The 16,289-nt window shown below is 34.6% G+C and overlaps 1 protein-coding gene across 8 annotated transcripts in view; it reads right to left on the minus strand.

The window, feature by feature from the left end:
• RALGAPA1 (Ral GTPase activating protein catalytic subunit alpha 1) overlaps positions 1-16,289 on the minus strand; it is a 220,725-nt gene that overhangs the window by 88,362 nt on the left and 116,074 nt on the right. For all 8 annotated transcript variants that reach the window (XM_027111074.1, XM_027111075.1, XM_027111082.1 and 5 more), the window contains exons 21-27: positions 16,122-16,274; positions 13,434-13,627; positions 13,113-13,211; positions 12,178-12,333; positions 10,550-10,678; positions 6,256-6,381; positions 3,668-3,726 (exon numbers count right to left, since the gene is read on the minus strand). In XM_027111074.1, the coding sequence (XP_026966875.1) occupies positions 3,668-3,726; positions 6,256-6,381; positions 10,550-10,678; positions 12,178-12,333; positions 13,113-13,211; positions 13,434-13,627; positions 16,122-16,274 (916 nt within the window). The remainder of the gene's footprint in view (positions 1-3,667; positions 3,727-6,255; positions 6,382-10,549; positions 10,679-12,177; positions 12,334-13,112; positions 13,212-13,433; positions 13,628-16,121; positions 16,275-16,289) is intronic.

The following is a 16,289-nucleotide window of genomic DNA, read 5'->3' on the forward strand; positions in this document are numbered from 1 at the left end:
ATTTGTTACTCTGTTAATTAATCAATTTATTGCTGTTAATTAATCAATTTGTTACTTAGGAAGATAAAGTGGAGGAGAGCACATCCCCCAAACTCTAAGCCTTATTTTTTTCAATTTAATTTAATTTTTATTTTATATTGGAGTATAGTTGATTTACAATATTGTGTGTTTCAAGGTATATAACAAAGTGATTCAGTTATACATATACATACATCCATTCTTTTTCAGATTCTTTTCCCATATAGGTTATTCCAGAATATTGAGTAGAGTTCCCTGTTCTAAGCCTTATTTTCAACTATAATTTATTACCAAGATCACAGGTGGGGATAACACACAGGATCTTTCTAACAAACCCATATTGATAAATTGATATTGTCATAAAGCTTCCCAAACAAATATGCAACCTGCTTTCAAAAAGCAAAGAGTGGGGACTTCCCTGGTGGCACAGTGGTTAAGAATCCACCTACCAATGCAGGGGGAGCAGGTTCGAGCCCTGGTCCGGGAAGATCCCAAACGCCGTGGAGCAACTAAGCCCGTGTGCCACAACTACTGAACCCACGTGCCACAACTACTGATGCCCGAGCGCCTAGAGCCCGTGCTCTGCAACAAGAGAAGCCACTGCAGTAAGAAGCCCATGCACTGCAACCAACAGTAGCCCCTGTTCACCACAACTAGAAAAAGCCTGCGAGCAGCAACGAAGACCGGATGCAGACCAAAATAAATAAATAAATAAAATTTTTTTTTTTTTTTAAAAAAAGGAAAGTGTAATTTTATTGACTGATAGCAGCAGTCAGTAAGATATTATTTTCATATCTTTTACATTTAACATAGCTAGCTACAAATTCTTTTTAAAACAAATTGGGACCACAAATAAAATTTATACACTTTATAAAGGAATTCCAACAGAAACAGAACTTGGAGATTTTTTGTTCTGTTTCCTCATGTCTTGTGAAACTTCAGTTCCCTACTTCAACTGAGTTTCAGCTTGAAGAAAGTAATCTGATGATCAGAATCAGTAAAAATTCTATTAGTGTGTTCAAGTATAAGCTTCTGATGAAGCATATAATGTTTCTAAGTATTAAAAGAAAGTCAGCTCCTTCTAGTTTCCTGATATATCTTACATGTCCTGATACTGATATTCTTAAATTAAATTCAGTAGAATGCTAAATTTCAGAACAATTCAATGCAGAAATATTTTTCTTCCTGAACATAATGGATCAGAAGTTAAGTCCCTTCTTTCAGTCCATCAGTGTTAATGCTACTAATTTACTATCAAAGCTATAGAAAGTCTTCTATGTGAGGTCTACAGCTTCCTTTCTTCCCTACTGTTGTCCACCCATCAATCTTATGTAACATTTATAGATCTAAATAACCAAGTGACAGCTTTAGCAGTGGAAGGAGCTGTAATCCTAAAATAACAATAAACTCTGAAGTGAAGCAAAGTTCTCCATAGATGCAGCTAACTAAAGACACAGTAAAAGGCACAGACTGGGAGTACAAATGCTTAAGTTTTTGTTTTTTGGTTTTTGCTTTTTAAAGGTTAACATCAGTTTTTGTGTGTGCATGTGTGTGTACAGCTTCCTACATTCTTCAAGATGTCAAAATAATCTAGATTATTCCCAGTATGGCTCAACTTTCTGCTACTAGTCAGATTCTGGGGTATAAGCTTCTAAGGCCTTACATTCCTGAAAAGTATAGGCAAACAAGTTTAGAAAACGTTTAACGTTCGACTTCTGGGATTTTCCTATACTGTCAACGAGCTATCATGTTAATGATTCCCAAGTGTACATCTGGTCAATTATGTTTTAGGCTTTGATATTCTTTCACCTGAGAGGCAATGAAGTTTTTTTTTTTTTTAAAAAAAAAAAAAAAAGGCAGGGCTTCCCTGGTGGCACAGTGGTTGAGAGTCCGCCTGCCGATGCAGGGGACACGGGTTCGTGCCCCGGTCTGGGAAGATCCCACATGCCGCGGAGCGGCTAGGCCCGTGAGCCATGGCCGCTGAGCCTGCACGTCCGGAGCCTGTGCTCCGCAAGGGGAGAGGCCACAACAGTGAGAGGCCCGCGTACCGCAAAAGAAAAAAAAAGGCAGAAGATGTAGAATCAGAAGCTATAGGTTCAATTCTGGTTCTGCCACTTATTACTTATGCATCTAATAAGGCTCTGAAGACAAACTGCCAGGGTTTTAATCATGGCTCTACATTTTCTGGGTGATAGGGCATATTACTGAAATTCTCTGAGAGTTGTTGTAAAGATTAAGTGAGGTAATAAAGTGTTTAGAACAGTGGCTGGCACGTAGAAAAGGCTTAATGAATGTTAGTTTTCTAAGCCATCAGTTTCTTGCTAGCAAAATTGGAAGAATAATGATGATTCCAATAATTTCTTAGAATTGTGATGAGGATTAAACGAAACAATATTATAGGAATATCCTCGTAAACTTAAAAGGTTGTCATTATTAACACAGAAAATGCTAGGGAAAGAATATCGAAAATCATCAAATTTGGGGCTAAAGCTAAAAGAAATGAAAATGTGGGATAATGGAAAAGACAATGTCATTTTCTGGAGTAGCTGAGCAGTATTAAAATAGAATTAATGTTGAAAAAGAATTCACTCAAAAAGACTTGTTTTTAGTTACCTTGGCTATTAAGTAAGAAAAATACACAACTGAATTAAAAAGCTGGAGCTATGTCTCATTTAAGAAAATTGCTCATTACTTTTAGTTGCTGGAAAAAGAAGAGGTTTAACTTAGAATTAGAATCCAAACGGTCAAAGTCATGATCTGTACCTTCATGAACCTTGAGTCAAATAATGTGTAGATTATTGAAAAAGACACAGCTTTGTGGAGGTTCAAGAAATATAAAATAATGATATATGATATTTGGGGGAAAAGAAGGAGCATGGTATGCTATTGGCAACCTGCTTTTTTTTTTTTTAATTGAAGTATAGTTGATTTACAATGTGTTAGTTTCAGGTGTACAGCAAAATGATTCAGTTATATATATATATTCTTTTTCAGATTCTTTTCCATTATAGGTTAGGCAACATGCTGATTTAAATCAACCTTTTTGAGAAAGGTTTAGTAACACAGACAAAATGCCACAGTTTTCACTTCTTAATGAGACATTTAAAAACAAAAACATTCTAAAATCTTATTATTTACATTCTATTTTTAAAAATATCCTGATCAAATATTTATAAATATTAATATATACTATTTTCTTAGATATATTACTTTAATAAAATTGAAATTAAAATTGAAATTAAAATTGAAAATAAAATTGAATTAAAATATAAAAAATATTTTAATTCAATTTAACAAACATTCACTGGGTAACTAGTACCATATTTCAAGGTACTACATAAGAGACGGTGACAAATATAATCTGAAGGGAAAGCAAAATCTACTTAAATAAAATTAAAAGAAATCATTTTGGACACAGAAGGTGAAGATACTGAAGAAGGTGATTAGGATTTTATTTTTTTACTGAAGGGAAGGTTCATACTTAAATAATGAAAAAATGTATTTAATCATCCAAATAATTTAAATTTGTGATTCAGAATAGCTTTTGTGTATCTGAAACAATCTGGACTGCTAAATAATTCCGTTAACTTCTAAAATAAAACTACAAACACAGAATAGCTATGTCAAGGCTTAAGAATATCTGACTTACCGTGCAGGACCAGAGGGCTCATCTCTTGCCGAGCTTAATACAGTTTTGATTATAAGTTCCTAAAATGAAGGAGAAATATTAGCAATGACTAAGATTTTTCATTCATTTATTTAACAAATATTTATTAAACAGCCACCACGGACCCAGGCACTGTGTCAGGCGCTAGGGATACAATAGCAAAATAAAACAGACATTTTTCGTTCTCATGTACATACTTTTAGTATATTCCAATGTTATGCATAAAATTAGCTAAATAAATAAAACAATGGTATGGTCTGAATGTTTGTGCCTTCCCCCCAAATTCGTACATTGCAATCCTAACCCCTGAAGATGATGGTATTAGGAGGTACTTAGGCCATGAGAGTGGGGCCTTTATGAATGGGATTAATGCTCTTATAAATAAGAGACTCCCACAGAGTTCCCTAAGCACCTTCTACTCTGTGAGGACACAGCAAGAAGGCACTGGCTATGAACCAGGAAGAGGGTCTTCACCAGAATGTGATTATGCTAGAGCCTTGATTTTGGACTTAGCTTCCAGAACTGTGAGAAATTTCTGTCACTTATAAGCTACCCAGTCTGTAGTATTTTGTTATAGCAGACAAATGATTTTTGAAATTTATCACCAAATGTATATGTTCAAAAACTTTTTTCCTGATTAGAAGAGTAATAAAATGCGCACTATAAAGATAATTAAAGCAGATTTAATAGCTCAAAGGTATGAACAAAACTCTTCACAACTTTGAGAATTATCATTTAAAAGAAAGCTTCCTCTTCTTATGTGTGAGTTTTGGGATAAGTGCTAGTTAATAGTTAATATGGTTTTTAAAAATCATTCAATTATTCACTCACTAAGGATTTATCAGCTATCTAGATTGTAAGCTCCTCAGAGGAGTAACCTTCTACTTATCTTTGTGAATTTAGCACCTAACCCAATGGCTAGCAATGAATAGGTACTTGGAAGCTACCTATTGTTTAAGCCCAAGAGCTTTCTATGTAATAGTGTTATTTTGGTTTTTTCTTTTAATCACTTCAGCCATTACTGCCTATACAATGGCCAGCAAAGGACAAGGCCACTCTGATCATACAAATCACATATAGTAGGCTAGGCTAAGCCCAAACAAACTCAAAATGGCCTAAGCAAACTGAAACTCTTACCTATCTTTGACCTTCAGGATCTTCTGAAAATAGAAGAAACCAAAGCCATTACATCCCTGAATACTAAAGGTCAATTTGTATAGTTTTAATTAAATATCATTATAAATTTGCATCGGCCCCTACAATTTTATGTTTAAGTGAAGTTCACTTGTTTAACAAATGTTTTGGGAGAATATTCTACATGCCAAGCAACGTGTTAAGCTCTGAGGATATAGCAATAACTAAGACCTTGTGGTACTTATTTGTCTAAAGTATAAATCAGACACTGAAAAATAATTACAAGTGTAATTATTACAAATGTAGCACAGAGAAATAGAGGTGGTATGGAAAGTATATGCAAAACTACTGACAAAAATTTGATTTAAAACATTTCTTTCAGAGAAAGCACAAGTTTAAAAAAAAATCATCAGCATGACTTCTGAGGAGATAGAATGCCCCTCTCTCGTCCCTTCTTTATTCTCTTTTCCCTTCTAATTCTAGGGCCAATTCAGGTCAAACAGAGACCATCTGGCAATTACTATAACAAGCACAACTTCTTAGGACTGTTAAACCTGTGGGAATTTATAATACATGGGCATTCAGTTAGAGACAGGTCTTGACTTAGTGACGGAATTATTCACTACCAGGCACATTGCTGGGTCCAGAGCACTAAGTGCCTTTATCCTAACTACGAAACCTGACCTCACCACTCCCCTCTACCTTGGTCTAAGAATTACTGAGTCCAGAGGACTAAGGATTCTGATCATGTCACACCTTCCCCTTCAAACAGAGGCTGACCTCTACAGAGGCACAAAACAACTTTTCACCAATTTTTTTTACTTGAAATTTTTAAAAAGGCTTGTAAACAACAATTAGGGTATGTCTACTCCTAATTAGACACTATCTTTTTTTTTTTTTTAAAAGATTTACTACCTGGGTAAGCAATTGTATAGACAGTTCAATTTTGCACCATCTCTTACTCAAGCCTGTTAATGCTTCAGGTACATGGGATCTCCACCCCAATTCCACAGTTTCCTATAGCAGACTAGACTATTCCATTACATTATTTGATTCATCACCTTGGAAAACTGGGAGAAGGAGACAGTCAAATATGCAGGTCGAGTGCCATCTCAATCTTAGAAGCCTTACATTAGCAGCATAGTATATGGCTCATGGGATTTCAATAAATGTTCAGTGAGTGAATGAATGAATCCTAAGATAATGACATGTGAGTGGGTTCAATAATGAGAAAATATTTCCAAAGTAATAGTTATAAAAAAAGGTTATGCTCCTAATGGACATTCCAGCCTTTGTGTCTGAGGGGTACAGCTGGCTAAAGTTCTTTAACAATTGTGTGGATTTCAAGAGGAAAATGAAGAGCACAAATTTTACTGAATATACTGTTATGATTATAAAGTCATTTAAACGCTAAAAATTAGCACCTTATTTCTTACCTTAACATCTGTAAATTGAGACACAGCAATATCAGGAATGTTGGGATGGAGAGCAGGCAGTTCACAATATAAGTTGGGAAAGCAAACCAAAGATCCAAGAAGAACTTGTGCTTCCACTCTTGGTGCCTATGTATCAGATTTTAAGAATCTTTAATTATCAGAAAAATTACTTTATTACCTAACCAGATTACACAGGGAAGTCAGAGTACAAGCAAAATTGAAAAGGAAAGGGGAACACAAAAAGATTAGGTTTTCATCTATACTTTCCACTAAAATTACTGTTATTCTCAATAAATGCAATGAACAAATAGTAGAGCTTTCTTTAAGAGCAGCTAATAAGCAGAAATGTGGGTACAGCTACTGAGTATGTAAACAGGAATACAGTTTTCGCTAACAGCATAAAATTACCCTGATTTTGAGGAAAAATATAAATACTTTCATTCCAAAGGCAACTCACACATCGTAACATATTGTTCTAATGAGCAGAAGACTCATGATCTCTAGATTATATCCGTTACTATCTAAGGATGAATAAAGTAACTAAGGATGAAAATGGTCAATATATCTTCAAGACACAGGCATTAGTCTAGATGTGTTTTATGATATTATGCACATGATAAAAACACTACCTATACTACTTACTAAAAACAAAATTAGAAATTATGCTTGGACTGCAGATGAAGGTAACTTTTCATCTTTTTTCCTTAGCTGTATTAAGCCATTCCTGAAGTATCAGCACTGAACATTTCTTTTTTCTTCTGCCTTCTTGCATGCCCACCTAACAACAACATCCACCTACTGATAAATTGCTTTGTTTACTAAAATACGTACAAATTGATTTATATGTTTAATAACACCTAACAAAAATGCTAAAACCAATCTATTAGAAATATAAAACTTCTTCTATTTACATGAAACAAGAACCTATCTCCAAAGGATTTCCTTGTTAATAAATGTTATAACAGAGGTGATATTATGATTTTCAACAAAACAACTCATTTACATATTAAAAAAATAATCTAGATTTACAGATACAAGGCCAGCAGTATAATGGGGCGGGGTAAGCTCACATCCACCATCCCGATTTAAAATCAATTTTACTATAAAAATGAAACTGAAAAACACCCCCAATATTTAATGATAGAGATTAGCTAAGGGTTTTTCTTTAAAGTTGGATAAAAAAACTGGGAATATTCATTTAAGTATGTGGGGCATAATGGGAGGAAGAACTGGAATGGAACTGTAATTAAGAAAGGCAAAACCTAATCAAATTACTTTGAAATCTGCCTGGGGGCGGGGGGATTAACAAAAGGAAGATGATATGTGTGGGATCTAAAATGAAACTCCAAAGAGCAAGATTTAGACTGTGTATCACCAACACCGTCCAGAGGAAAAGACTGCCCATAACCTTACAGTGGAGATGTGTCAGGTTTAATTCTTGTAATGATTTGGCTTCCTATGCAGCCTTTCTCAATAGGTGTTCCTCATAAGAACCACAGAAAACAGAAAACAACTGTTTTTAAAATTTTCCCAAGGATGTTACAAAAGTAGTATCCTTCTAGATAGGAGGACGGTTTAGTCACATAAACTGGATGCCTGGGCTTCCCTGGTGGTGCAGTGGTTGAGAATCTGCCTGCCAATGCAGGGGACATGGGTTCGAGCCCTGGTCTGGGAAGATCCCACATGCCGCGGAGCAACTGGGCCCGTGAGCCACAGCTACTGAGCCTGCGCGTCTGGAGCTTGTGCTCCGCAACAAGAGAGGCTGCGACAGTGAGAGGCCCGCGCACCGCGATGAAGAGTGGCCCCCGCTCGCCGCAACTAGAGAAAGCCCTCGTGCAGAAATGAAGACCCAACACGGCCAAAAAACCTATAATAAATAAATAAATTTAAAATGTATGCCTAAGGACATCAGGGCTGTAGGAAATGTGCCAACTACTCATCTGGAATAATCAGCCAACTGAACAGTTATAGTTTTCATAGTAAATGCATTAAAAAATGGCATTGGTTTATGCATCAGGCTCCTCTGAGTTCTATCAGCTTTTGCCAGTATCCAAGAGATTGATAATCTGTGTACTCTGTTACTAAAATAGCCTTGTAACTTGTTTACCATCTTTAGTTTGTCTTCCATTTAATCTATTCCCAGTTTAATACACTTATTTAACATTAGCAAAGCACAGATTTAATCATCTCTCTCCCTACTTTAAAAAATTCAACTGTTTATCTAATATAAAATAGACCATTATAATCTGATCCCTGGCATTAATAGACCCTCCAAGATATAGTCTAAAGCAGTGCTTCTCAATCTTTACTGTCCATACCAATTATTTGGGATATAGTTAAAATATATATTCTGTTTCAGTAGGTCTGGGATGAGGTCTGAGATTCTGCATGCCAAATGTTTCCGGTGTGCAGACCACATTTTGGGTAGCTGGGATCTAAAGTACCTTTCTGTTCTTTGTGTCTACTACTCTCTAGTTAGACTAACTAGCTTGTAAACAAAATGAATTATTTGTCATTCCTAGGACACAGCTTACTCATGCCTGTTTCCCTATGCCTGGAATACCTTCCCCCTTCTCCATTTTCACTCATAAAAATACTACTAATCTTTCACGGACCTACTCAAATATCTTTTCCATGGAACCTCCTGATAGCCCTTAAAAAAAAAAGATCTCTCCTCTGTCTTAATTACCAAATAATTTTATTTTGTTTAACAAACACTTAAATTGCACATATAATGTGTCATATAATGTTCCAACCATGTTACAAATATTAACTCAAATCCCCATAAAATAACCAGATGAGGAAGGTTACCTCCATTTTATAGATGAAGAAACTTAGACACAGAGAAATCAAGTAACTTGCACAAGGTCTCACCGCTAATTAAGTGGCAGAGCTGGGATTTGAACCCATGCTTTTAACCACTATGCTAAGCTCCTCCTACTGGTACCTCTTTGTTGTCCTACATTCTATAGTTGTTAATATATTTTTCTATCTTCCCAGCAGCAGACTATATGCTCCCTGAGTACAACGTGTATCTCATTTATTCTATATCCTTCTATATTCCACACAAAGGAACACTTTGTACACAAGGGGAAACAAAAGTTTAATAACCACAAAAGGGCTTAGCACCATGTTGAACACATACTAAGTGCTGAATATATATTTACAGATTCAATTAATAAATACCTATAACCATGATGCTGTGCCAGGCCCCGAAGATACCAAGATAAGTAAGACATGATCACTGTTCTCCAGGAACTAGGGAAACAGGGTTAATAACTAGCTATAAATATGGGTTGTTCTCTTATTTGCACATTTCCTCTACGTGACTGTATCCAGTTTCATGGCTTTCAATAGCATCTGTAAGCTAATGTCTCCCAGCTTTACATTTTTGGTCCAGACATCTCCTTTGAGATCCTGACTTGTATATACAGTGGCCCTTCTGACATCTCATGGGTGTCTAACAGGCAGCTTCCTATGCCCCAAATAGAACTCCTTTTCATTCACTGTTGGTCTTTTGCAGCTTATAAATGAAATAACATATGTTAAACTGCTTTGCAAGTTTTATAACTAGCACTAGTCAAGTATGACTGATTTTTCTTTCCCAAATACTTTTCGTTTTTCCCAGTAGACATTCAGTTATTTCTCATTTATACTTTGTTCCAGGGTAATCTTTCTAAAATACAAATGTGATCATGTCACTCTGCTTAAAATCTTTCAACGGCTACTCATTCTTTCCTTAGGATGAAATCTAACCTCTTGAGCACTATAAACAGAGTTACTGCCTTCCTCCTTAGTTCACTTCTGCCACTTATATCTGAACATGTTCCAGTTATACTAAGTTACCTAGCATTGTCTCACAGCTCCAAACTGTATGAAAAATCCTCACATGCTGTTTTAGAGTTTACTCCTAGAGCATATTTCTGGGTTACCTCACCTATATTTCTTTCTTCTCTTTTGCTATAGCTCATTGCCCATTTTCAAAATTTTCTTCCCTCCCTGTTTGTTTCCTTAGATTTCCTCAATTTTAAATTGTTTTGCTTATCAGATTTAACCCATTTTTGTAGCTCCTGGGTCAATTTATCAAATAATTTTAGTACTTTCTTACACTTCAGAATTGTTTACTTTTTTTTTTAAAGTGGGAGAGACAATCAATTCTAATTAAATTACATATCTTCCTGAATATCAGTTTGTTATATTTTATCAACAATGGCTCTTCCTTTGTTGCTCTGTTAGATGAATCTTGGTTAACCGCAGTTTGTTATATTATGAAGGACAGGAAATAAAAACTTACATTGAGAAAAGCTGAAGAAGCCACTCTACCAGCTGCTACAATAAAATCCATAATAAGCATTGTGGCACCAGGCAAACCAAGTGAAAAAAATTGAGGTGAGCAGTGCTTGATGATTGTATTGACAATATCCTTAGGAATAAAGAAAAGAGGAGAAGAAAAATATCACAAATGTAATCTTGGGTATCAGCTAATCAATATCCTTAAAAATAGACATGTATGAAATAATAAAACAGGTAATAACTATAACTGGTTGGCTAACTGGAAAGACTAATTTTAATTCTTCCAAATAATCCATGCTTTGTACTATATTTTGTCACAGGAAAGTAAACTGCAAACACTTTTCTTTTTAACTGACATCAATACAGCACTTTTTTTTTTTTTCACCCTAGAGAGCCAGTTAGAAGGGTCCACATGCTGTGGAGGGGCTGGGCCCCTGAGCCATGGCCGCTGAGCCTGCGCATCCGGAGCCTGTGCTCTGCAATGGGAGAGGCCACAACAGTGAGAGGCCTGCGTACCACAAAAAAAAAAAAAAAAAAAAAAAAATACGGCCCATGTGTTGTAAAACTTAATTGCAGAGTAGTTCCTTCTGCCACCTATTTGCTTCCACATGATAACTCTGATGTCTGAAGTTGCATGACCTGTTATGTGGCAACTGGAGAAATTCTCTTTTTTAGAAAAATTGAAGTCCTTTGATGATAGACATCTAGCCTCAGAAATCCAGAGGTAGGCATTTTTAAGGGAATATTCTCAACTTGGTTGTTCATTCATTTTGCCTTTGGAATTTACCATGAGGATGCAGTATAGCAGGTTGTATTACTCAATCCAATTTAAATGAACGTTCTTTATCCAGTAATTAAGAATATCATTTTATTTGAGACATGTTTATAAGGTAGAACACAATAATTATTTCAAATTAACACAAGAAGTTTTTTCACTTTTCAGAAAGATACATTATCATCTTTTAATATTAATTTAATGCTCCTGAAATGAACTGCAAGTGAAATTTAACCACGTTGTGATTACAAACATTTACATTACTTTGACAGGCAACTTCCTGTACTTTTCAGTTTTATGGCCAGGATCAAGACCTGTGAAGTAATGTTCTAGAGACATATTTATGACTATCTAATGTAATGACTATATTGATGCAAATCAATATACTTGTCACTATGATAATACAATTTATAAAAATAAGAAAATGTGATGTGCTGACTCTTAGAGTAGAAAAAAACCTCTGACTGCTGCATGACTAGCTGAGCAAATACCTAAGTCCCAATTGCCAGTTATCAAGTAACAATTACAAAATACCTAACAATAAGTACATTAGGACATTAAAGGAAGATGTTGTCCGTGTAAGCAAAGGATGTTTTAATCTCTTCAAAGAGTGAACAGTTCTTATAACATTAGAAGAAAGATGCACTTAATAATCAAGTCAATCTCCCAACTACAACAGCTTGTTTTGAAACTATGTTTCAGAATAAATGAGGTTATAAATGGAATAAATCTGTAAATAAATTACAATATAAGGGAATGTTTTTAATTCTACACCTTGAAAGTCAAGAGTTAAACAGAATAAAGAATCAAAGATAAACTTATAAAGCGACTTGTTACAAAGTACATATATTTACCTGGTCAATATGAAGTAATCCACAGTGCATTATGTTGTAGAAGTGTGTTAGGAAATCTCTATTTGGAGAAACATCTTGTCTTCTTTTCATTGTATTACAAATAAGTTTATAGGCGTGTAATTTACCTTGCTTATATTTATCAGTTAACATGGTTGCCTACAATTGAAAGATGTTGTTTTTAATACTCAAAACCAAATACTGTTTGTTAAATACTGAAACAATTGAATATAGCAAGCTATATATTTGTTTTCATTTATTTCTATGTTGGCCCATTTTCTTTAATGAACTAAATATCAGGATTCCTGAAATTATTTTTATCATTAAAATGATACAATGTAGGTGTGAATAACTATACACTGTTTCACTTAGGAAAATGTACCAAACATATCATATAATACTTAAAAGAATTAGTTCTTTAGAAGTACTAGCATATTCTATAACACAAAACTGAGGTTTACATTTCATTTAAATACAATAAAAACATAATTTACTATATTCATTTTTGTTTTAGTAATAAAAATGATGCAACCTAAATAATAATTTTGCTAGGCCCACTCTCCTCTCTATATAACCCCTAATGGTTAGTTAAAAATTAAGTGTTCTACAGGGAACTATATTCAATATCCTGTGATAAACCATAACGGAAAAGTACATGAAACGGAAAAGTATGTATATATATGTATATATAAAGTATGTATATATATATGTATAACTGAATCGCTTTGCTTGCTGCAGAGTAGAAATTAACACAACATTGTAAATCAACTATACTTCAATAAATTTTAACAAAAGCAAAAAAACACAAAAACAAAAAACAAAACTAAGTGCTCTAGAAGACTACACAATAGTCTTCTCTCTCTCTACTGTTTGAGACTGACCACATACTTATTTACTAAATGAAACTTTTTAATTAATATTTTATATATTAAGCTTACCTTGAAAAGCCAAGGGGTAAGAATTCTCAGTGGAGGAATTAAAACCGGTGGAGAAGGGGAGGTCAGGTTATCAGTTGAAATGCCGAGGTTATCTCTAATCTGTAATTTTCAAATAAAATGCAACAAACCTATGAAAAGTGTTCTCTTTCCCAGTTTGTTTTACCTTAAACTTGAGATCTAGTTCCTACCACTAACAATATATTTAAACATGGTTAAGGCATCAGTTCGTAGTGTGGGGGTGGATGTTATCTAAGGCTTTTTCTGTACTTCTTAATACTTTATTTTTCTTTCCTTCTCCCTTTTTATCTTTTTCTTTTTTACCTTAGCTAGATTCTGCCAAAGTTCACAGAGGTAATCAAAAACTTGAGCATGTATTTCAGGATCCATAATAGCGTTGACATCTCCCAAAATACCTAGCATTCTTCGCCACATTACAGTAGCAACATCAGCATGCCATCCTGTGAGAGTGCCCCCTGCCATCACACTACAGCATTCAGATGGAAATTCACTGATTTCTATAGAAAAAAATAATTCACTGGTGTCAGTAATTTTTCTAGAGAATTGATCACAAAAACACATAGGAGTCAAATTAATAATCTTAAATATCTACAAAAGTGAATAAAAGAAATGTTAAGATGCATCAGTGTTATTTTTTCCTGGTAAGGTCAAAACCTCGCTAGTTCATAATTCCTTATTTTGACAATAATTACTTATGCAATAGGGCATCTATCTAGATTTACCTAAGGAGAAAATGATGCAGATAACAGATGGAGAAATTTACATTTGACATAAAGATCATATTTATAAGTACATACTCTCTATTTAACCTAATAGCTACTTCAAGTTCCATCATCAAATTAACAGAAAATCTCAGGCTGAAGGCAGATCCTGTAGGAAGTCTTCCTAAGCCTATTTCTTTGTAATTAAACCTTCCGAAGAAATATATTTCTGTATTTCACAATTAAGTCAGGCCTAGCATTAAAAGGGATATCACAATGGCATGAAAAAAATAATTTAAATATAATCTATAATTTCCATAATTACATTTATTTTGTTTATTAATACTGGCATGATTATATATAAGACATATAGGTAACCTAGGGTCTTAGTCTCATTTCTGTCACTAATTATGTGATATTGTACAAATTATTTAATAACCTCCCTGAAGCTACAGCTCCTCATCTGTAAAATAGATGCTTTAGGTAGGTATCATTATAGATCTCCTCCAGCTTAAAAAAAAAAAAAAAGCCATAATTCTATGCAATGTATATAACGGAAAAGGCAAAATCACTAGAAGGTCAGTAAAGACTTTTTCCTGCTTGATAATATGTCAGTGTACTGATAATTTACAAAGTCATACACAGTATATGTACATCCTTTACTCTTAATGTTTAACTTTTTTCTCTGCATGTAAAGTGTACAATAACTGAGTATATTATTAAAAAGTTACTGGACAGTCTTTCACAATAATAAAAACAGGTTTCTGGTGTAAATTCACTAAAATAAAATTTTAAAAAAACACTACAGGGTTAACCATCACTGTTAACATCTCCCTATTCTACAGAACCTTCATAATATAGTGATAACTCAACTGATTGGTAACTATGAAGGACATTATTGGAACAACTGAGGATAACTGACTATAGACTAAAATTGCAATGATGTATCAATGTTAAATATCCTGAACGTGGCCCTTATATTATGGTTATGTAGGAAATGTATACTTATTTTTAGGACATACTTGCTCAAGTGTTTAGGTGTAAAGGGTCTGATACTTGCAATTCACTCTTAAATGGCTCAGAAAAAAAAAAAGGTGGGTACGGTGGGGTTGTTTTAATGTGTGTGTGTGTGTGTGTGTGTGTGTATAGGTAGAGAGAAAGATAAAGTGGTAAAATATTAACAACTGGTGAATTTATCTGAAGGATTTATGGGTATTCATTTTACTAGTCTTGCAACTTTTCCATGAGTTTGAAATTTTTTCCAAATGTTGGGGAAAAAGCTGAAAATAAAAACCAAAAAACTGCAGGCCAAGAGGAGGAAAGAAAAGGTCAGAAATAATCTACAAACCAGAAAATCAGGGCTAGGTAATTGCATATTAAGAGAATGAGGGCTTCCCTGGTGGTGCAGTGGTTGAGAGTCCGCCTGCCGATGCAGGGGACACGGGTTCGTGCCCCGGTCTGGGAAGATCCCACATGCTGTGGAGCGGCTGGGCCCGTGAGCCATGGCCACTGAGCCTGCACGTCCGGAGCCTGTGCTCTGCAACGGGAGAGGCCACAACAGTGAGAGGCCCACGTACCGCAAAAAAAAAAAAAAAAAAAAAAAAAAAAAGAGAGAATGAGTACCTTAAAAGGGGGGGCGGGGGGCAGAAGTCACATGGTTTTAAATTTCTTCCTTTGGCCAGAGAGTAAATGTGCTGCACTACCAATGAAAACTAGTATTTTACATTATTCATTATAAATATCTTATCAGTTGTGTCCTTGACCAAATTTTCTGGCATATTTTCAAAATGACTTTTTATTCTGATGCTTGTTACATGATGCAGGACTTAACAAAAATAACTTTTTATTAACTTGCAGTTTCTAAGGTTTCCTAGTCACTTTTAAACATTTACTTAAATATAAAAACACTTCATTTGGACTGCCTACTTTGATTCAGCAGGTTCTTCAGATAAAATATTAAGAATAATGATGCCAAATTATGTATTTCCTGCTTTAGGAAATGGTAATGTAAATGATAATATAACATACAAAAATAATGTAACCACTAATACCAGGACTATAATCAACTATAATAAAATAACAAAAATCAGAATGCAAATATCTTTCTTTAAGGGCAAGAAAAAAAATGTTATACTAATTAATTTCCCAAAGACAGAAAAGTCCAAAAGACTTATAATAATATTTACATAACATATATAAAATAACCAAATTTAATATGCCTTATTTAAGATCTCCTGACACTAATGCCCTGAAAGGAAAGAATGGCAAAGATCTAATTTCCAAATATTGCCTAGGTCATCTGGCGTCTGTAGAACAGAGTGGTGGAGCTTCTCATCGAGCTGTAGATCCTTTTGTTCCATGTGATCTATATTCAGTGTGGAAGGAGAAGGTGTCTGTGACCTGGATCCCAGAGCTGAATGGACTGGAGAAGCACTTTCTGAACCTGTAAATATAATTT

Source organism: Aethalodelphis obliquidens, unplaced genomic scaffold (assembly GCF_003676395.1).
Source record: "Aethalodelphis obliquidens isolate GAN/ISIS:26980383/991018 unplaced genomic scaffold, ASM367639v1 scaffold10, whole genome shotgun sequence".
NCBI lineage: Eukaryota > Metazoa > Chordata > Mammalia > Artiodactyla > Delphinidae > Aethalodelphis > Aethalodelphis obliquidens.